Source organism: Ochlerotatus camptorhynchus, unplaced genomic scaffold, assembly GCF_037179485.1.
Source record: "Ochlerotatus camptorhynchus isolate MF236.1 unplaced genomic scaffold, CSIRO-AGI_Acam_v1.1 ptg000367l, whole genome shotgun sequence".
In the NCBI taxonomy this organism is placed as follows: domain Eukaryota; kingdom Metazoa; phylum Arthropoda; class Insecta; order Diptera; family Culicidae; genus Ochlerotatus; species Ochlerotatus camptorhynchus.
The window spans coordinates 632,895-659,622 of record NW_027040855.1 but is presented as its reverse complement, the minus strand read 5'-3'; the positions used below and the strand labels follow the sequence as shown (position 1 = coordinate 659,622).

Genomic DNA, 26,728 nt, shown 5'->3' with positions numbered 1-26,728 from the left:
TATCACGCTCTATATTGATTTTACAAGCTTCTTTGATACAGCGAGACTGCTCATCACATGTGAAATTTTAGCTGAGAGTTGACTCGTCGCGAAATTGATTCGGTTGCATATAGTTTTCTTGGAAAGAGATAGAATAGTTTGCTTTCTCTCTTTACTCTTCACCCATGCCAGCCACGAAGTAACTGCTTACTACTGCCTGTGGTGATGGAAGTTTCGGGTCGCGTTCGGGTGTGAAGCTAGAATCTAGGTGATAGGGGAAATGGAAGTAACGTCGGCCTAAATGCCCCAAATTTGGGCCCATATATAAATTCAGCAAGCGACTAAATTTTCAAAAGCGATTAAAAATATCCATTAGTACCGTCTTAATGACGCGCTCATCTAGATAAAATTGATAAATATCAAATTTTTAGCGATGGGCCCAATCTTAGATCCATAGGCCAACATTAGAGATATTTCCCTTAAGTAAAAATTTTGCTAAAGCATTTTAGAAAACGGGTCTCGTGAATAATCCGGAAATTTACAGTTGAAGACCTGCAAAAACCAGGAAAAAGCAGAGGATTTCATTCAGTAAAATGTGTTGACACCTTGATCTGGTCACCGTATAAAAATATTTCCGGATTCTCAGGAATTCCCGTAAGAGCCATCAGCTGCTTCCCGATTCCCGGGTAGCCAACAATGGTCGAGAATCGGAAACACTAATCTCGATATTTTATAGAAGGTTCTATCTCTTTTTGTCGATTTAAAACCGATCAACTATGTTTACTCATTACTGCGGATACTGTGGATTTGCAATGTTGATGCATATAATCATAAATACAAACCGTAAATTAAAGGTTCTTCTTCTTCTTTATTTAACGTCGGTCTCTGTTCCGCAATCGACTGCCAATCACTGGCGGACATCGATTGTCATCCATTGACGGCAATCGAATGTTCAGGAAGGCAGCTTCCACACCTGCGTAGGATATCGCACCCATTCAAACACACATGGGCCGGGACCAACGGCTTTACTTCCCTTCCGAAGGAAGACGTGAATAGAGATTTGTATGCCTCAGAAAAAGCCCACCGACCTAAACTGGGATTGAGCCCAGACTCTTTGGGGTGAGAAAACAGTCACGCTTACCACTACTCCACCGGCGCCGGCTAAGGTTGAAAACAAAAATATTGTTAAAATACCAATCTGTTCGTGGTGGAAAGTGAATTAGGTAAATTTATATTTTGATCTACCAAAAGAGATTGGGGTTAATCAAAAATGAATATCTTGATAATTGATATAATCTTGATATCAAACGTCATATTTAATGTAGTGCAAACTTGATGTGTAGCCATTATTTTTCTGGGTATTTGAATTATTGAAAAAAATCGATGCACAATTGATATATTTTATGTTATTTTGCATCATTAAATAGTGTACACAGAACCTATCTTGTACAAATTCGAAGTTAATATTAAATATATTGTGTTTTTTTTTTTGATATTTTCAAAATTTCACCTATTAGTTATGCAATTAAAACATAACTGGGATATTTTAAAGCAGAATAAGTGTATTGGTTCTGCTATCAAGATAGGCTATTCCACCAATATAGGCTGTAGTGTGAACGAAGTGTTGCACCTACTGCTTTTATTCGTAAATATCAGGTAATGTTTGGCCAAACACGATTTTCCAGACATTTTTGAACATTCCCAGGCATTTCAAATTTTCATCGCAAGCTTTCAAACAAATCATCTGGCATGCCTGCTGTGAAATTCTCGTGGTCAAACGTCAAAATCACGACCGAGTTTGACCTGCTAGAACTACCGCGCAATAAATAGTGCGAGATGATTCATCCACATCGCAATCACTCATGTTTTGGTTGAATGAACGCCAGCAAAGGCAACTCGAAGTAGGTTGGATCGGTTGAATGAACGCCAAAAAAGAGATCGCAAGTTGTTGCGATCTGTTTCAACCTCTCATTAAACAATGCTAATACGACAACTGGTATACATAAACATATCAACAACAGTTACCTAACAGGAATCAGTGCTGCCAGACTGCATGCAATGTGAAGGTTTGCAACTGTTAAGGTAGTGTCATTTAATTTATTCACACCCTGTAATGTTCATCACAGTTTGATTTCATAGATGAATAAAAACAATTTATTGTACACAATTAGTTTTTTATACCTCGGCTGTGAAAATCTCGGCAAAAAAAGTTTTAATGAGATCTCAGCAAACATTTCATTTGTTTGCTGAGATTCAGCTAAGCATTATCCGAGACTCAGCAATCAAATGTCACTTTTGCTGAGATCTCAGTGAAACTTCTTTTTGCCGAGGTTTGCACAGCCGAGCTCGGTAGAAAAAACTAAGTGTGTAGGTTATTGTAGATGTTTAAGGTGATTCCTTGTTGAGTCCACAAAATGGCCGCCACGTAGGCTATACATGCACTTTCCCTTAGAATTTTCAACTACACCAATATCGGAAATCAGTGCTCCATTTCATTTGAAATTTCTACTTCATATATGCTGCAGTGCAGCAAACGTGGAGTAACAATTTAAATGTTGCACGTGTCGTAGCAGCTGATATTTGTGCTCTTAAAATGTTGAAGTGGTTACGGGAATAAGGATGTCACAGCGAATCACCTTAAGTATCTTGAATTCCAATGAAAACTAGATTAGTTCATTCCGCCCATTTTGCTTTTTGCTTTGAGGTTTCAACTACACAGCAAAACGTGTTATTTTCTCTATCCAAATACAGTTTCAAAATCATCGAAACACACATGTGCCGCTCCATGTAAACACGTGTGATAGTTTAAACCAACTTCACGTCTCTAGTAACCCAAATAATCCATAACGATTCACCTAGATTTACCCTCGACGGCGACGCGACGCGACGGCACAGCACAGCGCTCATCTGCGGCAGAAGTACACACGATCGCTATAAGTAGTCACTAATCATAGGCGCTATGCGCTGCTCAAGACTAATTATCACACATACACACCCCTCTTGCGATTGATGAGTGCGATATAGATTCAATTTATGTAATCAACCCCACCTGCCCGGGTGTGGTAGCATCGGCATACGAAACCGTTGAAGCCCAAAATTACCCCGCCCGCTCCGAGCTGAAGAAGTATTTAATTACCTGACTAAGTACATCAGCAACTGCTTCGGTGGTACACATTCGTCGTTCTCCGTCTCCTGCTCGCCGAAGCCGCCCTCCATTTCGAGCTTACGTACCGCCAGCCGACGATTCGCGGCCATCGGTGTCTTCATCGATGCCTCGAAGATCGCCAGCTTCTTGCGGAAATATTCTCGGGTTTGCTTTTCGTTCTCGAACTGACTCAGATCTACTTCCTCCTCTTCGTAAAACCACTCAACGTCGATAGCTTTCCTCGAATTAACGAACATTTCCCCTATATCCGACGAATCCTTCCGACAGGTGCCACGGTAAACGCACGACGAATCATCTGAAATCATACGCGACACTTGACCCGACTTCTGCTGGTTCCCGAAGTGACCCTCGGGCAGCAGGTCCATTAACGATGGATCTCTACTCATCATTGTCTCGCAAAACCGAACTTGCGCCAAAATGCTGTTCTTTCAAAATGCTCACCGAAAAGAAAAATGTTTTCACACTGGGGCTCACTCGAATTCCGTAAATATCTTGCTCGGTTCAACTTTTACTTCGCACTGATCGCGAAAAAATCAAAATCCAAACCGATAGCCCGTCACTAGCTCGCGATCCGACGGCGGGGGCCTCCTCTCTCTCACTGACTCATTCACGGACTAACCAACTGACTGTGTAGGATTGGCAATTGGGTGAGTTTCTTCGTTTGTATTCTCGTTTTCGTCTGCTTTTTTCAATGTTTATTTACCACCCAAACAGACCAGTGGATGATGGACGACGGCCGACGACGGCGGGATGGTGCGTTTCTTTTGCAGTGGCAAAAGAGAGCGCTCTCGCACAGTTAGAGATCTTCGTGATCTCCGTGCACTTGACTCCTCGATGGGATGGGATGGGATGGGTGGGATGAAGCACTGCAGCCGGTTGCCCAAGTAGCCGATGCAGACGGGTACACTTTCCCAAGATCAAGGTCGTTTGCGTGTTCGCGAGTGCGCTCTGCTCTGATCTGCTAGGTCTCTTATGTCCGGCGGCGACTGTGACTGCGCGGTGCAACGGCCGTCGGGTATCTTGAGGGGCTCGTCAAGCGTCGAGATGCGGAACGGGAATTTCTGCCGGTGTCGTTGCTGGCTGGTAAGATAGTGGGGTTCTTTGTTTTAGCTAGAGAATTAATGTTTATTTGAAAGGTTACCAATGCCAGTGTGGCATGGAAACTACTTTAGTAGCAGCACGGTAATAGGGAAATAGAATCGAGTGATGATCTTCAAACATGTGTTTGGGAAGCAATTATTAATGACTGTGGGATGCGGTTACTCTTGAGGAAGTTTGACATTTTGGGTAGAATTCTTCCTATGTATGACATCAGTTTTATTATATAAATTGAACGAGTGAGATACGGTTTTGGTGACAGACAGTGATGAGTACTGAAGTTTTAACGATGCTAATCATCATCCGAAATTAGCTCGCTTATCGATTAAATCTAGATAGAGCTGGAATTAAGGCCTAACAACTTTTGTAAACAATGGCTTTTCTCGATGATTTCTAGGAATACAGAACGCGTCAACGCGAACCAACATAACCATCGGGTAGAGGAAGACTTCCCCTATCTGATGTTGATATTGCTTTGCTTGGGCGGGCCTTGAGTTACTGGAAACCATCGAGAGAAGTCATTGTTTACAAAAGCTGTTACGCCCTAATTCCAGTTCTATCTAGAAATGTTAATTTGACAAGCACAAAAAGTTGTGATCGCTAACTATTTTCTCCGTCATATAGATAAAATCAGTCATACTTTTTTTTTTAATTCATCCATGTACAGTAAATCCTCGAAATCCGGAAACTTATTCCATGTGCATTGAAACTGACGTGTTTTGAATTTGCTGCTGCTTAATTTTCCGAGATGTTTATTGAAAATTTAGTGCAATAAGTCCTTTAGCTGGTGCATTTTGAACACCTGAAAACCCACGCAAACCAATACCACTTTCGGAAAGGTGATAGTTGCCCCTATGCGATGATGTTGTTGGTTTTCGCGGGCGAACTTTGGTTCGCGTGTAAAGGGCCTTAGAAAGTTTGTTTACAAATGCTTTTGTGCCGTTATCAAATGTTCTGCCTGAAATCTGGACACTTTTAAAAGTTGATTAACACTGCCTAATATGCTCAAAATATATCGTAAATTTTATCATGAACTTTTAGTATAGTTCACACATATATATTATGTGTTAATATTTGATTTAGAAATGGAATGTCCAGATTAGTGAAACGTCTGGTATTTGATGCATTACGGTAAATACGAGACGGTAATAATAGCAAATCATATATGAAAAATTAAGAGCTGGCACTACAGCAATTCTTTAGAAGAAGTTAGAGGGGATCATAGAATTTCCAAACAATTGGTATTTTTATTCCATTTCAATTTTTAGATTCGCTTTAGGTGGCTTTTTCCGTGTTAGAGTGGTCTAAAAATCATCATTTTTCATAATTATATTTTTTTTAATCTAATTTTTGAATCACTTGACCAATTGCTTGGACCCAAAGGTCAAATGAAAGATTATTAAATCTAGATTTTGGACTTTAATTGTGGTTCTACATAGAAATGCATTGATTATAAAAGATGTTCATGGTTTTCATGGTCTCTGGACCAAAGACACTATTACATGATATATTTTTTCTTGAAAATTTGGACTTCTTTATCAAAAATTCAGCGAGCTATGTTTTTGCGCTTCTAAGATACAATTTTTCAAAAATATTAAGTAAATAATTTTTACTCATAATTTGTCATCACAAATTTTTGATATATTGTCCTAATTTTCAAGATAAATATAACATGCAATAGTTCCTTTGGCAGGGCTGGTACCCAAGCAACACACATGTTTTATAACAATCTATATAACCTTTATATGACTGGTTTTGGTTGTAAAGCAGTTTATTGAACATAATTCTATGCATTTGTGTTACCTGAGTAGCAGGTCACTGTTTTGAAGTCACCAGGATCCAGGATCGCGAGATATTTCATCCCAAGTAACAATTCTGCAATCATTTGGCATCCACTCTGATTTATGATGGTTTTATAATGGCAATGAATAATCCATTTAGTTTAAATCCAGCATTTCGCAGCGTAACACGTTCCTGCTTAGTAGTTCACCTTTTCGCTGTTTTAAAAACCTTTTACAGTCTGTCGAGAAGTCAAAAACTGTCTTGTTTTAAAATTAAATTTAAAGTTGTTCTCAATCCCACCATAAAACTGTTCTATAAATCAATCATAAACTTCATTAGCATTTTTTTTATTAATGTCTTGATAAAATACTCTATAAAACTGTTCTATCATTATAAAAGCAATCATATAACCATTAAGTTTTAAATGAGAGCAAATTGTATATATTGTTGCCTTTTAGGCTTTTAAAAGTGTATCATAAAATCTCCTCTGTTTACAAATTGAATTTTAACGATGGATCCTCACAGTGAATAAAAACCAAATTTATGACAAGGATATATCGAAGGATAAACGAAGTTGGAAGAAAAATTCAAGCGATGCTAACGACCGAAGTAAAATTTAGTTCTTTAGAAGAACCAGTACGTCCGGCGGAACGGTTAAAATCAAAGACTGAGCATCTGGTGGAGAAGAGAGAAGTGAGCGTGGTCCTCAAATTCATAAAACATTGTCAAAACAGCCTGAAAACAAACCAGCCTTCTCCAGACCTTGCGAATAGATGAAGATCGGAATAACTTGTGTCAGTACCGACAGCAAACCACTGAAACTTTCAGTTAGCGGACACTAGTTGGTTTCCGATCCATAGCTGCGATTTTATTCGGTGAAAAGGTTATCACTTGGAAAAAATTAATTCAACTGTACACTTCTGCATCGTTTGATGGTGCACTTCCAGAACCATCCGGAAGAAGGGGATCTTTTCGGGAATTATCGAGGTTACAGCTGTGCGAAATGCTTCCAAGCCATCGGGAGATAATCGCCTGGAAGAACGCTTAATCTCACAGCGCAACTATCGAAAGATAAACAAACTTTGACGTTTATCTTTTGCAAGCAACTTTGCCTCCATAAATGCTGCCATAAATCTGAACGAGTTAAGATCAAGCAAAATGGCTGCAGCCTGCAAGTTTTCTTCATAAAAGTAATTTTACAACATAAGGATTTTGTTATGGATTTCTTAAAAGCAAAACAAACTTTTTCACAAATGACCCATGAAAATCAACTTTTATGCCACCGCCATGTTTGTTTGTTTTTTACAATCTTCGATTTTCTCTCTATATTTCCTTGGATATAACTATATTTTGGTAAATTTAGCAATGAGCAAACATTTAAATGCGAATATCATAAAAAAATAATCTCAGCCTAGCTCGATCTGAAAAATCATTTATTTTATTCAATGTAAAATAATTAGTCAAATCGACGTTTTACGAGAGCGGACCTATTTTTTTTTCGATGTTTTCATGTACACTACACATGAAATTTAATAAGAAATAATGAGAACTATTGTAATAAATTTGGATATTCAACACGATTTTTATACCATCAGTTTCTATTATAATTATTTTGATAAGATCGGATTCATAAATCCTTTTCTATCTTGATTGATGCTTTCCTAGTGGATTTAGTAAGCGGCTAGGGGAAATGGCTCGGAAAGGGTTTTGATTGTTGCTAAATAGCTTTTGTTGTAGTTTTCAAATGGTTCTCAATGCGTTCGTCATACAACCTTTTGCAGTAAATCAATCTTGAAGAGCTTCAAGAATACACCCTTCAGAACCTTCTTCAGGGTGGGCCAACTAGACATATTCTAGTCTTAATGAGGTTATGGTGGATGCATTAATGACGAGATAGCCTTGACCAGGGTTTTATGAATGTTGTTTTATAGTTGCTTTGTAGTATTTCATAAAACTTAAAATGTTACTTGGGATGTTGGTCCCTATTATGTCAAATCCCAAAGGCTACGTGTACGAACGGAATCATTCGAGACCAACGTAAATGGAATTCGTGTAGACCGAGTTCGCGTTCTTCGGAGGGAGAGTGTATAACCAGGGTGACCGGAAAAAATCAAACACCAGGGAAAAAACTGAGAAAAAGCCTTGAGTTTCGAGGCCAAATCGGAGAAAATGTCTGGTCACAACGGCAAAGGATACCGATATGACTCAGTAGCAATAAATTGGACCCAAGATTATTCCTAGACAAACAAACAAAAAATGTACCCGAAACATCCGACGCCAAACTATCGTTTTTGAGACTGCAAGCAAGGAATTTGCAACAGCGGACTCAAAACCAAGGCTTTCATCACCAACATAACGATGCACTCGAAGCTGTATGAGCAGGAGTGCCTGCACAGATAAAAACTCTGAATTTTAATTGTGATGCAAACATTCATTCACGTAGACTTGTATTTCATTTCACGCAACCGAGCAACTTGCAAACAGTGTTGTTTACAAAGATGGGCTTTTGCATACAATATTTGCTACATTGCATGAAATGTGTCAGAACTTTACATGATATATAATGTAAACGTATATGATATGTGACGCTCCATTTATGTGCATCATATTGAACAGAAATTTACACTACTTTTTCGAACTGTGTGGAGAAATCTATCTTCTTCTTCTTCTTCTTCTTCTTCTTCTTCTTCTTCGCATTTCAAGCTTATTGCATATCGCATATTAGCTTATAGCGTGCTCTCAACTTAGTGTTCTAGATGCACTTCCACAGTTATTAATTTAGAGCTTTCGATGCCTGTACCATTTTTGCATGTGTATAATTGTGTGGCAAGTCCAATCATACTTCTATGCCGAGGGAAGTCGAGAAATTCCTAGACCGGACCGGGAATTGAACCCAGCCACCTCCAGCATGGTCTTGCTTTGTAGCTGCGCCTTTACCGACTGTGCTAAAGGAGGCCCCAATGACCTCACAAAGTTCTATTCTATAACATCCAAGCCTGCTTTAGCCTTTGACGGAGCCAAAATCCAACTTGACTGATCAAGAAACCTGAATTTCTATAAAATTACGTACTTTTGTGGATGTAAACCCAGTTTTTTGAACAATTGGGTTGTTTAACTTCGAAAAATGTACCGGTTTTTATACATCATCTGATAATGCTTCGTTTTCTGAGCACAACGATATTTTTATCGATCCTGTAGACATTCATCTCGATTGTTAAACCAAGATTTAAATTTTTGATCGTTGACACTAAATCTATTCGTTGACAGCTCGCTCCCATAGAAAATCTCACCAAGGGGCGCTAAGATGGTGATTTTTGCTAATGTAATCGTACTTATTTAAAATAGTTCCAGTGTATCAAAATTGATGAAATTTTGGATTTCAGTTCCATTGTTAATGCAGGTCACGAATATGTATTTACCTCAATACCCCTAAACAACCCAACTGTGCTTGCTTAAAAAAAATGTACCATCAGGTATGAACACACGAAGGTCCATTCTTTAACATTTCAGCCTAATTTTCAAAGGATGTGAATCTCACAATAACGAGGAAGGGCTCTAAGGGAGCGGAATCTACGTTGAAAGTTAGTTAAATCACTCAGTAAAGCTCAGACTAACATTACATTTAATTCAATCACTCAACCGAAAAGTTTGAACTCCCTAAGGAAGGTATTGAGCCACTTCAGAAAAGGTTGGATTCCATTTGGAAAATTTAAGCAAAAAAAAAGTTTCGGTTCACTTCGGAAAACTTTCTACACGTTTAGGAAAGCTAGATGACCTAAGGAAAATTGTTTCCTTGCCAAAGCAGTTGAGAAAAATCTGGAGCTCACTTAGGAAAATGTCAAAACCCGCTCGAACAAGTTTGTTTTCAGTTCGGAAAAAGTTGAATCAATGCAGGAAGCCATGGATTCATTTAGGAAAGGGATTAAATCAGCTAATGTTGCCTCACTTCAGAAAATGCGAAACCAATTATTTAAAGCTTGGATTCGGGGTATGTTGAATCACTTCAGGAAAGCGTTGACAACTTTAAAAAGGATTGAATAACATAACAGAAAAGTTTAGACTCAGTTAGAAAAATGTTGATGACTTATTCGTAAGTTTGAACTCACTTAAAAAAGTTCAGACTCAGTTTTGAATTTGCTTTGAAAAGTGTCACCTCAGTTAGGAATTTCCTAAATCGTTTCTGATATGGTCTCACTTCTTAAAATTTTAAACCAATTTTGAAAAGATTGGATTTAGCTTGGAAATTGTTGAATCAGTGTAGAAAAGAATTGAATCATTAAGTATCATTGCAGCAGGTTTGTAAGTTAAGACATTTAGTTCAAATTCAACAATCTGGCGGCTACGGTGGGCTGGGCACACAGTTGTGATCTGACTAGAACAAGACGAAGATATGCGCAACGAACGAGAGGAATCGATCAGATTGAAGGCGGCTTACCTAGTGAGTTGCCAAACATGATTAGGAATGAAGCGTGATGTTCGATGAAATCCGTTTTCAACAACTGAAACCTGGCATACCGTACTGGTCTAGTACCAATTTATGTAAACATTATGTAAAAGAACAAGGTGATATTCTACAACAACATAAAATCTAGCAAAGCGAGAATCCATGCCCAAATGAATTTGCGATACTCAAAAAATAAATATACACTGATTTTTTTTTAATTTCCCTCTTTGTGATAGGGGAAATATATGTTATTTCGGTATAAATGCCCCTAATTAGGGGCCATAAATAAATTCGGCAATCGACTAATTTTTCAATAACGACCAAAAATATCAATTAGTACCGTCCCAATGACGCGTTCATTGATGACATTGATAAACAGCAGGTTTTAAGCGATGGGCCCAATCTTAGATCCATAGGCTAACATTAGAGCCATATCCCCTATTCCTAAATTTTAAAGGGGTGGGGGACAAAAGAAAAACTTGAGATTTTTTCTGGCCTTATGGATGTTAACCACTACACCGGGGCCATCTTCTTTTGTAAACAATGTTTAAAGAGCAATGAATCATTTTTCGGGAAATTTTTATTTTATATTTTCCAAGCCCAGGGAGGCTCAAATCCATCGAGAAATGGAAACTCTACCGTTTATCACTAAAAGCTTCCCATCTTAACATGAAAATCATCACTCGATGTTGACCACTACTAATTGAATCGAATAGTTGATATACTTACTTTTTTGCTTTATTGGCTTTAGACGTATCGTCATGGGAGATCTCCTGCCTTTCAACGTATTACACAAACTGTTCTCCAAAGTTTATTTTCAATTTGCGGACTTTGTTCAAATTAATGCGTATCGATATGGTCACTCAAAACATTTGAAGATCTTACACCAACCGATAGTTGTCTTCAAAAAAAAAACGTTTCTAGCTTGCCGTAGCTATCGTAAATTAGATCAAATCTTTGCCGAAGCCGAAACCACACTGAGACACTTTTACTCCAGTCGAATTCTCGCGAACCGAAGTAAACAACACCTCAATCATCCGAAATAACAATGAAACAAGTTTATTTTCTTTACACAAAGGCACGCGGCGGGCGGTGGCACCCCGAAATAAAAAAAAAATAAAGACCGAAGCGGAAGAAGCGTATATCTCACACAAAGGAAGCAGCACACTTCTGTCTGTCTGTCTGCCCACCGCGAAAATCACTTGCCGATAAAGCGCGCGCGGTTTCAGCAGTTCCACGCACAAATCACTGATCTCTAAAGCTCTGATAGTTAGTCAGTATATCGATAGTAGCAATAGTAAAACAAAACACAACTTTTCCATGCAATGCGAGCACAACAAGTTCTCCTCCCTTACGAAGTATGTACGAGTTCGGTTTGCCTAATGAGATCGATCTCGATCGAGCACTGAGCTAATACTAATTGGCATCGGAGAACGGGGCAATGATTTTATTCCAGAACTCCCCGACCGACGACGATCGACGACTGTGCTGGCAGGCGGTTCCGATAGCAAGAAGGTAGGTGGGTAGCTGTTGTTCCATACCTACATACGTTTGTTGTCGTCGGTAAGGAAGGTGCAAAAAAGAGGCACGATCGGACACTCACCACAGACAGGTCAGCATCGCACACAATCTACACCGCGATTGGGTTTGTTCTCGCAGCACAGCTGAACGCGACAAGACCGAGGAGGACGGTGACGATATGCATAGATAGCTATTGGCTTTGCGCTCCATCGAAGGAGCTAAGTGAGTGGTCCTCTCGCATTCTAAATGAGCATGGTTTCGCTGATCTTACTGAGTTCGGGATGGACGATTGCGAAGAGGTTGATTTTGAAGGAGCGACTGGATAAGTGACATGATAGGAGCTGAGTTCTTGATCGCAAGGGTGTGTAATATGGTGTGCTTCATAACGGTTCAAGAAAATTTTATGAATTTCTCCTACTGTGTTTAAAATATCCCATAATTAAAACAAACTCCGGATACATCGAAAAATATTTATGTCTCTGCTTTTAAAGTCTCGAAAAACTCTTTCCAGATTATTCCTGTGTGTTCAAAATCTCTAAAGCTTTGGAAACACTTGGAATCGGGATTAGTTATCCTAATATAAGATCGTTTCAAATATTTTGAAGAATCTTAAATCCAAGAAAAAGTATTCAAAGCTTGACATCTCGAATGCTTCACCCAGTTCAAAATTTCCATAATCACTCAATGATCTAGAGGAAAAGCCGTCCAACCTAACTTACGCAGTTCATATAATAAAAACTGCCTTTGGATTGCCTCTATTCGTTCTTCATGCTTTTTCAAATAAGGTGACCAAACAACGCTACAATATTCTAATATTGACCTCACATAAGCAACGTAAAGTAATTTGCTCTATGTATTACTGTGTTATAATGGTCCACAAATGTCAATTTAGAATCTAGAATAACACCTAAATCTCTTACATTTTCACATTTTTGAACATTTTCATTACCTAATGTAATACGAAGATTTTGTTTGCTTAGTTTTCTACTGTACGTTATAAGATTACATTAGTTTGACTCCCAGAATTTCGAAGGCCCACAATCATTCTAAGGAATCTTGAAACGTTTTTCGAAGCCCATTGTATAAAATTTTAATAATTTTTCAATTTTCCATCATTTCATTTGCAAAACAATTACAGCTAGATTAGGCCTGTTCATTTTAACAGAAATGTTTGGGATGCACCGGGTCAACCTTGATTACTGTTCGTCATGTTAATTTGAACTTCTGTTCAAATGTTCAGCAAAATCGGTGATGATTTAAAGGTGTGTTAAGTTAAATTTGTGTTTTTAAGGTAATTTACGGCTTATCATCAGGGAATCAAAATCAACGATTCAGATAAAGATAATGGCATTCTCATTTTGGTTACACTCATGATTAGTACAAATCCGTAAATCACAATGGACAGTTCAGGAAACGATAATGCGATTATCATTTGTAACAGATCATGATCATATGAAAAAGCGATAATCTCTGATCATCATCATCAGCTGTCGTCACTGGAAATTCCTCTTGTAAGACAAGGCTAATCAAATACCCTATAATATGGGTATTTTCGGAATGGGGATGACGTATAGAGATCGAAAATCGATGTTTGCTGTCATTTTGAAATCCAGGATGGTGGCCATCGATTTAAGAAAAAACTGTCGAAAATTGATGTCCGCCGCCATTTGGAAATCCAAGATGGTGGCCATCGATTTCAGACAAGGAGCTGCTAAGCCAGCATTTTTCTGTTATCTGCTATTTTTTACCCACACACTTACAACCAACGCAAAACAAACACATGCGGTGTAAGCGACAGCTGTAAAATAGCAATACAGCCGCAAAGTTCGTATGTGTTGTTCAAGTTTGTTATGGGCCATACATTTATAGACCTGTTAAGAGGGTACTGTCAAATTTGTGAAATCCCATAGTGGAAACATTTGATGTCAGTCCCGTGATTCCGGTATTTTCGGAACAGGGATGAAATGCAGATGTAGAAAATTAATATCTGCCACTATTTGGGAATCCAAGATGGCGGCTATTGGTTTTAGAAACAACTGTACCCTACAATATAGGTATTTTTGAAACCGGGATGACGTGCAGATGTCGAAAATCGCCATTTGACTAGTGGACAGTTTTATCTAAAAACAAAGGCCGCCAAATGGCCAAAATGGCGGTGGACATCGATTATCAACATCTACATGTTATTCCAGTTCCAGAAATACCCATATTGTAGGGTATTTGACAGTTCTTTTTTCCGAAACCAACGGTCGAGATGGCGGATTTCAAAATGGCGGCCTAGATTAATTTTCAACACATATGGGTCCTCCCGATTCCAAAAATTTCCATATTGTACGGTATTTGACCTCTAGAACAACTTTTCCGAAGACAGCAAGCTCCTAGATTTCGAGATACTGTCGAGTGATTTCGAGATACTGTTGAGCAATTTGTAAAATAACGAACATTTTGGAATTTAGGAATCTTCAATCATTTCTAAAGGTCTGGAATCTTGAAGATTATTCTTAGCACAGGATCTCTACAAAAAAATCTATGTCCAGAATCCGGAAGAGTAATCCATGAATTAATTTATTTCAATTTATTAAATTCAATTCATTTCAGGCCCATTGTTTTTACGTGAATATGTAACTTTTCTATCATTTATATTTGAACATTAGGGATCCTGGTGCATAGAAACCCTTTAATATTCTAAGACATTGAAAGTTTCTATGATTTCAAAATTAAGAAAACTTTGAAACAATGATAATAATTGAGGGTTGGTTGGTTTATATGTAAGTTAGACAATAGTTAGAGAAAAAAAGTTCAAATGGAAAAATGGTAGAAATGGATGAAAGATCTAAATGAACAGATGGTCGAATGACATAATTGCTAAATCAAAGGTTGGATTAGACGCAATTCGAATCAAAACTAAGAGGGAAAAGATTTAATTTCACAAAATTACACTAGCCAAAACGTCATTTAAAGCCAAGTAAACAATGTGACGAATGGTTAAAAGGTTAAATGGACAAGATACACACAAAAATTATTTTACTGAAAAAGACGGTAATAATTGAAATGACCGTTACACAAAAAAAAATAGAATAGGAAAATTTTATGTTATGACGTTTAATGAAGTTTTGAGAACAAATCCTGTACAAGTTTGGAATCACAAACCTATTTATTTAAAAAAAAATCGCATACTTGTAAACTTTGACCAAACAGTTCAAAATCTTTCGAATAACCAAAATCCAGCATAACGCAGTGTGAAGAATGGAAAACAATTTTTTCTTGAAATGATGATGATGATGGTCCCACCTCTTACCCCTACAAAGGTTTGACCTAGACGATTTATCTTGAAGTTAATTAAATACGACATTTTAATCAGGTTAGTAAACAAAATCGAACTGGTTACAGCTACAGATATAAATTTCCTCTAGAGTTTACAGTTGCTTCACAGCGATATAAATGTGGAAAAGCTCAGACGTCCGCCTCTTAGTTCGCTTTTTTGTCCACCTAAAATATTCATAAGTATTACAAGCAATCCAGAGTTAATGCACAATCAACAAAACATCCTATTACATTAGCAACCCCGCAATCTGATCCTATCACAATTTTTCAGCAATGTCAGGAATGCTCGCGTACTCCTTTATAATATAATGAATTTTGTGAAGCACAAGTCAAGAAATGTGGTGTTCTTATTTCAACCGCGTTTTTAGTATTATATCTATGAAAGTCACTTTCTCTTTCAATTCGATCACACAAATATCAAGGCAGCAAACCGTTAACTACTTTAAAAATGAACACCAAATATACAATTTTTTGCTTCATCGACAACCATTGTAACGCGTCTAGCATCAAAGTTGAGAAAGTGAATCTATTACATCTCAAAATCAAACTTCTTCATTTGATCAAAATTAGTTCTTTTAGTCGGTTTGTCGATTTTGGTGTTGACTGTTCATAAAGATTCTCATTCTAGCTTTTTTTCCCTACTTCATCCTTTTGGCTTGATCAACAACCTGTTGTCAACTTTGACCATTTGTTCATTTGTACCATTTGTCTCTTCAACATTCATTCGACGATTTGTCCATTCGAACCTATTCGTTCTTTTCAACATTTGGGGACATCCATGAAGTATGTCTCATTCCAAGGGGAAAATGAAGTTTTACAAATTTATAACAATCAATTGATAGGGGAAATGGATGTAATGTCGGCCTAAATGTTCCTAATTTGGACACATACATAAATTCAACAATCGACTAAATTTTCAACAGCGACCAAAAATATCCATTAGTACCGTCCCAATGACGCGTTCAACTAGATAAAATCGATCAGTAGCAAATGTTTAGCGATGCGCCCAATCTTAGATCCATAGGCCAACATTAGAGCCATTTCCCCTGTTATATTTATTCATTTTGACCTTTTTTTTCCATTTCAACTTTTCATCCATTTTGCCTTGTTATTTTTTTTTTTTTTTTTTATTATTTGATTTCCGTCGATCTTGTTTTCCGTGCTGAGCACCAATGCTACCGACGCCAGGAAGGCAGCTCCCACACCTAGACCCTACCTATCGACCCATCAACTCATGAACCGGGGCCAACGGCCAAGGCCAAAGGCGTGATCAGAGATTTTTTTTTTATAGTCACTTTAACGCTCTTGGGTCATTCGTGACTTGTCGGGGGGTGAGATTTGAACTCGTGACGTTGGAGTGAGAGGGATGGATGTTAACCAATACGCCGGGGTCGCCCCACCATGTGATCAGAGATGTTAGGCCTCAGAACATTCCGGCGGCGCCAACTGGGTTTGAACCCAGGCCTGCTGGGGTGAGAGGCAATCACGCTTACCACTACACCACCGGCGCCGTGGTTTTGACTTGTTGTCCTTTTATAGCTTTTGTCCATTTCAACCAGTGATGGCATAATCATTAAAAATTGATATCTTTCCTCTCTCATGTGCTCTCAATATCACGCGTGATATTGGAGCAAAATACCCGAGCAAAGTAAAATAACAACCTGATACATCTTTAAAACAAGTCTTGTCACTCCAGATATCATTTTGTTTTCAGTTGTTATCGCAGAACTAATTTAGTTATCAATCTCGAATAATTTTGTTATCAGTTGTTATCATGAAAGAATATGAAATGATGCAAGGTTAGTTCAAAACTTTAAATATTATCCATATGGTGAGAAAAAAAAACACTGCCAATCACATTTTAGTTATAGCATAAGGCTTTAATATCAAATCGATAAAATAATTTGGAATTCTTTTAAAAAATTGGCATGGATCACAGGATTTGTTATCAAGATGTTTTCAATGATAACTAAATCAGCTATTCTTGTGATATCCGAGAAGTATTCTTTTGTTATAATTTGTGTTATGTTGTCTGCTTATTCAACCACAAAAATAACATGTTCAGTTATCAAATCTTGATAACCGGGTATCAGAACTTGTTTCAAATTTGGTATAATCCTTTGCTCGGGTATCACGCTTGATACTTATTTCACAAGCTCCTTTGATATTGCGAGACTAATAAGAACGTGTAAAGATGAAACTGAGAGTTCAATCGATGTAAACCTTGCACCTCGTCTTCTTCGGAAGAGAAGGTAGGGTAGAGAACTACCTCGGCCTAATCGCCCATTTTGGGCCTATCGAGCAGAAAACTTAAAATAAATCCATGATTTCAAATTGAACTAGTCAATTATGTATTTGGTACGATACTTTAGCTAATAAGCTGCGGAACAAAGTCAATTGGAAGATTGCCGTAAAAGCTCGACGCAGATGTCGCCACTGCATGATGATGATAATGTTGACAGACTGCATATAAAATTCGTGAAAATTTGCATTAAATCATAATTTTCATCAAGCCTGCGTGAAATCCTTCCAATATAACATTCGAATTGAAGAAGAAAATGTTTTTACGATCAGACTGATGTGCATCTTTGACTTTTCCAGATGAACTTTCATAAGATATATTCATTTCATTTCACGGCTCCATCAATGCTGCATCGTACGTATGATGTAAACAGAAGTAAATTGCTAAATTACTCAAAATAAAGATGATTTGTCATCTTGTTAACACTTTATAAACCATCGAGCACCATTTTATAGTATGATGCGTGTTGAGTAAATCAAGTTCCATTGCGTTTTCCGTCGAAAATTGTGAGTATTAATATGTTTACCTAAAAAAGGCCAAAATGAACATTTATTGAAAATTGGCGTCCTATACAACCATTTCTACATTATCACCAGCATGATACAATCTTTCCTAAGTAAATTCATTTAATTTCCACTTTCATCCTAGTGGAAATCGCACAAATTCACCATTTTCCGAAAAATGCAGATGCACAGGAGGTAACCTCTACCTGTGGGTGTAAACTTGTTGTGCCTAATTTTCCATGAAAACATCTCCGATCCATACCGAAATAATAACAGTTAGTTTGCAAACACGTTTTCTTACACGATTCAAGCAAAAGTTTCCACCGGAAATTATTAGTTTTTTATTTATGTACCGATTTGCCCCCAAAATCGTCTGTTTTACTTGGAGAATTTGGAAACTATCCTCCTTCTAGTAGTTCTCACTTCGAAATGTAGGTGGCGAAAGCTTGGAAAAGTTTCACTGCAAGACGCCAATAAGAATGCGTGATATGAAGGTTTGCACCCATTATTCCCAAAAGCAAAAGAGGCGCTCCGACCGAATCAATTTTTATCTTCATCCGATAGGCCGAAGTGAATTCATTGGCGTTTCAATGGCGATTCAAAGCAGTGTTAGACTTTTGACAATATCTCAACGATTGGTTGTGCTTAATAGGTGCTTAATAGGCCGTAAATGGGATAGTTTAGCCTATAATGATGCTATCTCTTTTTTCTCTTCACCGACGGCAGACACGAAGCAACTGCTGCCAGCCGTTATGAAAGTTTCGCTTGCGTTCGGGTGTCAAGCAAAAATTATGAAACTCAATCTCATCACAGTTTGAGATTTGCAGTTGGTGAGTTTTGTTAGCTTGATATTCCGTGCTGCAATATCACAGCAGTTGTTTGCTTGTTGATTTTTGTCATCGAAAATTAAGCGTGATCGTGATCTTTGGTGAGATTTGATTTTATTATATTTTTCCAACACTAATTTCGACAATATGTCCCTTTACCTTGTACTTGAACTTATACCCATTCGAACTGTAGTGTATTTAACTTTCCGTCCCTTCTACCTTTTGGTACAATTGAACTTTTGTCTTTCGACCATTAGTACCCTCAAACCTTTGTGCAGTTGAGCTTTAATCCATTATGACTGATCGCGCACGGTCAGGACCCTTTCCTACGTTGTGATTTGATGAATAAAAGACGATAATGATTTCGACCGTCCTGCCGTGGCAGAGGCAGATGATACTGTGTTATATTTATTTATTGTTTTCGTTTTTCAGAGACAGCACATTACAGAGAAACAGTAAGAACAAGTGGTGGTATCTATCGATTGTTAAGGTTGATATAATCTACTTAGGGTCAAGGCGGTAAATGTTGCTTGCACACACAACGACCTTTTGATGTTTTTGATCATTTTAGCATTTTGTCCATTCGACCTTTTTTCCCACTCGACCTTATGTTCTTTCAAGATTAATTAGAAATTTAGCGCATTCTACCTTTTGTCCATTCGATCTTTTGTGTCTTTCAGTTTCATTCAAACTTTTGATCATTTGACCGCAAGTTCTCCGCCCTTTTGTCCAGTTTACCATATGTTTTCAACCTTGCATACCTTTGACCTTTCCCGAGTAGATGAGAATATCAAATCAATCGCAAATTGTGCTATTGAAATTGCCGACCAGAACATCAAAAAATGCTATTAGCTTGATTGCTATAAGAGGTAACATATCAAAAATATTAGTCCAAATCTATGGAACCATAACCGAGTAAAGGCAAAGTCAGTTGTTGCCATATCTAAAGCACAGCGGTGGCTGCGTGCATCGGCGTATCACTTTAGTGGCCTAAAAATATCGCATATTCAAGTTGAATTCAAGTAAGGTAACATAAATGAAACAAACATGTTGTGTTGATATTTCTGACATGTTATAGAGAACACTATTTGACATTTGATTTTAAAAACACCATTTGGATGTTTGCTCGATTTTTTATTTTTTTTTTTTCCTTTGGTTTGTTTTTTCCGTCGATCTTGTTTTCCGTGCTGAGCACCAATGCTACCGACGTGCCAGGAAGGCAGCTCCCACACCTGGACCCTACCTATCGACTCATCAACTCATGAACCGGGGACCAACGGCTTTACTTCCCATCCGAAGGAAGGCGTGATCAGAGATGTTATGCCTCAGAACATCCCGGTGGTGCCGACTGGGATTGAACCCAGGCCTGCTGGGGTGAGAGGTAATCACGCTTACCACTACACCACCGGCGCCGTTTGCTCGATTTTTGTGAAGATATTGAATAAACAATACAAACCTTAGTTTTGAATTTCTTTGAAATTTTATATGTGATATGTCACATGATGGGTTTTGATTTCAGACTCTGGCCATTTCCTGGGAGAATATGGATCGTGCCCAAGGGTAGTCTATGTGGTCCAGGGCACTCAATTTAACTGCCATGGGCCGTTTTTGGACAATTATGTGATTTGAAGCGTTGCTTGATGTTTTACTTGCCCGGGGGAAGCTGGAACACAACTGATTTAATGTTGATCTTGGCACTCGTTTGAAGAGAAATTGACAATTTTTCAAATATCATTATAAAGCGAATTTAGTTTATTCACCACTGGCGAGCGATATCTGTTGAATTTAAAGGTGGTGTTGTGACGGAATTTGAGGAAACCTCCTGCAGCAATATCGGCTACTATTATCGCCTTTCTTTGAGTTTGCAAAGGCTCTGTCTCTCTTCCCATCTCCAATATGCAAATTGTATCCCCTTTGTATACGCGCTAATTGTTTCCCACTACTATTAGATATATAAGGCAGATAATTGAAATATAGATACAGTTGAATTTGATAACCTAACCAAGTCTCGCGTACTTTATCCATCCGACCCGAAATCAGTAGTTCTCCCGGTGCTTTTTTCTTAGACCTCACAAAATCATATGGTCCTTCGAGCCGGATATCACGAAAATTCACGTCGTGAACCGCGCAGTGTCGATCAGCTTGTGTCGCGTGTGTTGGCCTCGTTGCCCGCCAATTTATACGGCCATTAGTGGTACTGCCAATCCGTGACAAAGTGATCGAACTAACTCTTTGTGAGAAGAAAAGGCACCCTAGTCGACCTAGTGTATCTACGTGATTTCCAATAATGGAAAAACTTATCCGTGAGAGAAAATCACTTGATCCACGGATCAAGCGCGTGTCGGAAATGGTGGTAAAACTGGAGCCAGAAGCGACTGAAGAAACTGAGGTGCAAACCGAGCTTGAGGTACTCGGTGATATTTGGGCAGCCTATTGTTCAGTGTACAAAAGAATTTTGGACGCTAGTGAAGATGATGAAATGTATGAAGATGCTGTTCAGCAGCAGTGCCGTTTCGAAAAAACCTATATCGGTTTGAAAAATCGTCTTGCTAAAGTGTTGAAAGTGGTGCAAAGTCGCGATAGCAGCCAAGAAGAGCGACCTCCGTCGCAAAGTGATGTTATAAATCAACTTGCACAGCAGCAAGCTGAGCTACTCCGTATGATGTCGGGTAGAATGACTGCTGGCGCGAGTACATCTATTGCTGCTCTCGATACTGCCCATGCCCCCATACCGCTGTCGGATCTCAAACTGCCACGCATGAACTTGCCTGTGTTTACTGGAAACTATCTCGATTGGCAATCGTTCATTGATCTATTCAGAAGCATGGTTGATCAAAATCCATCGCTTAAGGATAGCCAGAAATTGTATTTCTTAAAAACCAATCTCTCTGGAGAGGCGGCATCGCTCATATCCCACCTAAAAATTGAGGATGCAAATTATACTCCAGCTTTAGAAAAGCTTAAAGCCCGCTACGACAAACCACTCGAGATAGCTCACAAGCACATTGAACGCTTTCTCAACCAGCAAGCCATGACGTCACCGTCTGCTTCAGGGTTGCGTTCATTGCACGACGTCTCCGACGAGGTTGTTCGAGCTCTTCAAGCCATGCAAAGAGAGGATCGTGATACGTGGCTACTATTCATCCTCATCGATAAATTGGACTCTGAAACCAAGCAGCTTTGGTATCAAAAGGTTTCTGATATGTCCGAAGATGACGTCACCCTAAAGGCGTTCCTCACGTTCATAAATTCACGCAGTTTTGCTTTGCAATCTGCGCAGCCTATCAAACAACGAGCCGTTGCTACCTACAAGCCTCCTTTGAAACCACAATATAAGGGAGCAACAGCATTCGTCGCCACCAATACATCTCCAAACTGCGACGTCTGTGCCAAATCGCCCCACCCACTCTATCTGTGTGGTAAGTTCATCCATATGAGCTCCGAGGAAAGACTTTCTGCGGTCAGCTCTCAAAACCTTTGCAGCAATTGCCTGAAGAAGCATGCAGGTGAAACATGCAGATCTGGAAACTGTCGGAAATGTGGCTCACTACACCACACCCTGTTGCACGCTGCATTAGTGCCTCCAAACTATCAACAAGATCCATCAACATCGTATGCTGTTCACACTAGCAGTGGTCCGGCCGCCCAATCTCTGATTTCGGCCCTCGACTCCACTGATAAGTTCGACGCATCCAATGTTCTGCTAGCCACCGTGTCCATTAATGTTTTAGATAAACACGGACGACCGCACGCTTGCCGCGCTGTTCTCGATTGCGCTTCTCAAGTGAGTTTCATCAGCAAGAGTCTTTGCAACGAACTTGGTCTCGACTTGTTGGAAGCAGATATGGACCTTGAAGGCATCTCATCTACTCCCGCGCATGCAGACAAATGCGTGCAAATCATCGTAGCATCCCGATGCACGGACTATCGCACAACAGTCCCATGCATGGTGCTCGATAAAATCACAAAAACGCTTCCTGTAAAACCAGCGAACATCGACGGTTGGCCCATCCCGGGTTCAATCACCCTGGCCGATCCACTATTCCACCGCCCCGGTAAGATCAACGTACTACTTGGTATCGAACTTTTCTTCCAGCTGCTCGAGCCTGGAAAAATCTCCCTCAGTTCTGACGACCAACTTCCCACCTTGCAAAACACCAAGTTAGGGTGGGTGGTTGCTGGTCGCTATCGAGGTAAAACGGTTTCATCACACACGATGGTTTCAACGTGTTTATTATCTACCTCCGATGATAGCCTTAGCCAACAGTTGCGTCGTTTCTGGGAGTTGGAGGAATATGTTACATCTGTACCCCATCTCAGCGAGGAGGAAAAACGTTGCGAAGATCACTTCCACAAGCATACTGTTCGAGACGACAACGGGAAATATATTGTGCGTTTGCCGTTTCGGCACTCTCCGAGTCTACTTGGTGATTCCAGACAAATGGCTGAAAAGCGTTTGAGCCACATCGAGCGAAAATTGCAACGAAACCCTCACCTCAAGCAAGAGTACCATGCCTTTCTCCGCGAGTACTGTGAAGCTGGACACATGACACTCACCGATTATCCAGCTCCGAGAGGTGCCATCTACTTGCCTCACCATTGTGTGGTAAAGGAATCTAGTTCCACCACGAAATGCCGCGTCGTGTTTGATGCCTCCGCGAAGACCACCAGTGGCATATCCCTTAATGATGTGCTCATGGCCGGCCCAGTGCTACAGGACTCAATAGTCAACATTCTTCTCCGGTTTCGCTTTCCGGTAGTTGTGTTTACTGGCGATATAAAACAAATGTACCGTATGATCAAACTAGCTGATAGCGATTTTCTGTGGATCCTTTGGCGATGGTCAAACGACAGTCCCGTGTGTGAATATCGACTAAACACCGTTACATATGGGACAAAGAGCGCTTCATATTTGGCCACGAAATGCTTGCAGCATCTGTTAGAGTCACACAGGCAGCAGTATCCGACGGCGGTTGGGAAGGCAGAGAAGGGCATCTACGTGGACGATGTTTTGGTGGGCGCTGACTCCGAAGAAGAAGCAATACTACTGCGACAGCAATTGACAACGATCTTCGCCTCAGGTGGCTTCCACCTGCGGAAGTGGGCGTCAAACAGCGCTGCGGTTCTTGAGGATGTCCCAGCAGAAGACATAGAAATGCAGTTACCAATCGAGCTCAACGATACCCGCACCATCAAAGCCCTCGGCATCCACTGGCAGCCGTGCAGCGACGTGCTCCAGTTCTCAAACGCTACGAACAAGATCTTTCAGCCCACAAAGCGGACCATGCTTTCGCAAATCGCCAGCATCTTCGATCCAATTGGATTACTGGCTCCGATCGTCATCAAAGCGAAGATGGTTTTGCAACAGTTGTGGGAGCTGAAGGTGGACTGGGACGAAACACCCCCCGGTGAGTTAGTTCAAAATTGGTTGATATTTGTGCAAAGCCTTTCCGATCTCAACTCATTACAGGTACCCCGTCGAGTGATCGGCATGCGAAACGCATCTCGCATCTATCTGCACGGCTACAGTGATGCATCCGAGCGAGCCATGGGTGCGTGCGTCTACATTAGGGCTGCTGACGAATGCGGCAACACATCATCGCATTTGCTTTGTGCGAAATCCAAGACAGCACCTATCGGCAATGGACGAACAACGTTGCCCCGCTTGGAGCTGTGTGCGGCGGTGATTCTAGCTCGACTGATGGCGAACGTAATGACAGCAATCTCATTGCCCTTCCACGAAATAAGGGCTCATTCGGATTCCACGGTAGCATTGGCATGGATCTACGGTGGTGCTTCGAGGTGGAAAACGTTTGTCGCCAACCGGGTGGCAGAGATCACAACTCTTCTCCCTGCAATCAACTGGCAGCACGTAGATACACATCACAACCCGGCCGATTTAATTTCACGTGGTGCTCTACCAGAACAAATAATCAACAATCCTCTCTGGTGGCATGGTCCAAGCTGGAATGGGACAACCAACACTCAGGAAACTCTACCCATCTCGACACTCGATGTCACCCAGCAGCGGCAAGTGGAAAGAGAACAACGGTCGGCTGCAGTGGCGTATCTAGCTGTTTATGAAAACCTCTTTCTCGATGGTATGCTAACAAGGTACTATCCGAATCTTCAAATTCTTCTGCGCATCACGGCGCGTATGCTGCGTTTTCGTTACCGAGAGCTCAGGACAACAAATCGTCTAGCCCCACAAGAAATCGATAACGCCATGAAAGTTTACGTACGACATGTCCAGAGTAAGCACTACTGGAAGGAGATCAACCAATTGGAAAACAACCGTGAAGTCAATAATAGCAGCTCGCTTCGTCAATTGAAACCGTTTCTGGATGAAAACCATCTCCTTAGGGTGGGCGGTAGGCTGCAGCTGTCGGATTTCAACTACGATACGAAGCATCCTATCTTGTTGCCTCGTCACTCAGCTCTCACCGCACTCATTCTCCACCACGAGCACCACGAGCAGCTTCACTGTGGTCCACAGTCAATACTGGCAGCTGTGCGACGTCGTTTTTGGATTGTTCGCGGAACAAGTGCTGCCCGGAAGATTTGCCGAGCTTGCGTCGAATGTGTTCGTGTGAGCCCAGTACCACTACGTCAGCTGATGGGTCAGCTACCTGCAGATCGCCTGGAACCGAATCCGCCTTTCTCCATCACCGGAATTGACTATGCTGGACCAATCAACATCATCAATCGACGAATGCGTGGCGCTGTACCTAGCAAGGGTTACATCGCACTGTTTATTTGTTTTTCGACCCGAGCCGTGCATATTGAAGCAGTGTCCGATCTCAGCACTTCTGCATTCATTGCTGCTTTCACCCGCTTTAGTAGCCGATATGGATTGCCGAGCAAAATCTACTCCGACAACGCTACTAACCTTCGGGGAGCAGCAAGAAAATACCGTGAACTATACCAACAAATCAACGCAACCGAACTGGACGACAAAGTAGCAGACTTCTTTTCCGACAAGGGTATTGAGTGGATGTTCATTCCTGCTCGATCACCACACCACGGTGGACTTTGGGAGGCAGGCGTTAAGGTGGTGAAAGCATTCTTGGGCAAACTCGGGGGTGATGCTCGTTTCACGTTTGAGGAATTGAGTACTGTTCTCGCACAAGTGGCGGCCTGCATGAACTCACGGCCGATTTCTCCACTCTCCGATGATCCCAACGACCCTCAACCTCTCACGCCGGCACATTTTCTCATCGGTCGACCACTAAATACTGTTCCCGAGATCAACCAGTTGGAACGCCGTATCGGATCGCTGAACAGGTGGGAGTACGTTCAACGAGTCGCGCAACAGTTTCGAGCTCGGTGGCAGACCGAATATGTTTTAGCTCTTCAACGTAAACCAAAGCAGTGGCCGATGGGCCGCATCGTCGACACTTTCCCTGGATCCGATGGCTACGTTAGGGTGGTGGCTATTAAAACCCCAAATGGTATCGTGCGGCGTGATGTTCGACGAATCCGGCGGATCCCTTTGGAAGACGACGAGTACGTGCCAGGACGGAATGGAGTTTAAAATTTCTTGGCGTAATTTGGTGGGCGGTTTATGTTGTGACGGAATTTGAGGAAACCTCCTGCAGCAATATCGGCTACTATTATCGCCTTTCTTTGAGTTTGCAAAGGCTCTGTCTCTCTTCCCATCTCCAATATGCAAATTGTATCCCCTTTGTATACGCGCTAATTGTTTCCCACTACTATTAGATATATAAGGCAGATAATTGAAATATAGATACAGTTGAATTTGATAACCTAACCAAGTCTCGC

The 26,728-nt window shown here is 40.4% G+C and overlaps 1 protein-coding gene across 3 annotated transcripts in view; it reads right to left on the bottom strand.

Moving 5' to 3' along the window:
* cu (curled) overlaps positions 1 to 26,728 on the bottom strand; it is a 116,585-nt gene that overhangs the window by 59,572 nt on the left and 30,285 nt on the right. Inside the window, exons 1-2 of one of the 3 annotated variants that reach the window (XM_065232307.1) lie at positions 11,199 to 11,950; positions 3,116 to 4,225 (exon numbers count right to left, since the gene is read on the bottom strand). The exons of the other annotated variants lie outside the window; for them this stretch is intronic. Coding sequence (XP_065088379.1) covers positions 3,116 to 3,534 — 419 coding nt within the window. The 5' untranslated portion in view covers positions 3,535 to 4,225; positions 11,199 to 11,950. Of the gene's footprint in view, positions 1 to 3,115; positions 4,226 to 11,198; positions 11,951 to 26,728 lie in introns of those variants that run through there. 3 annotated transcript variants of the gene reach the window in all.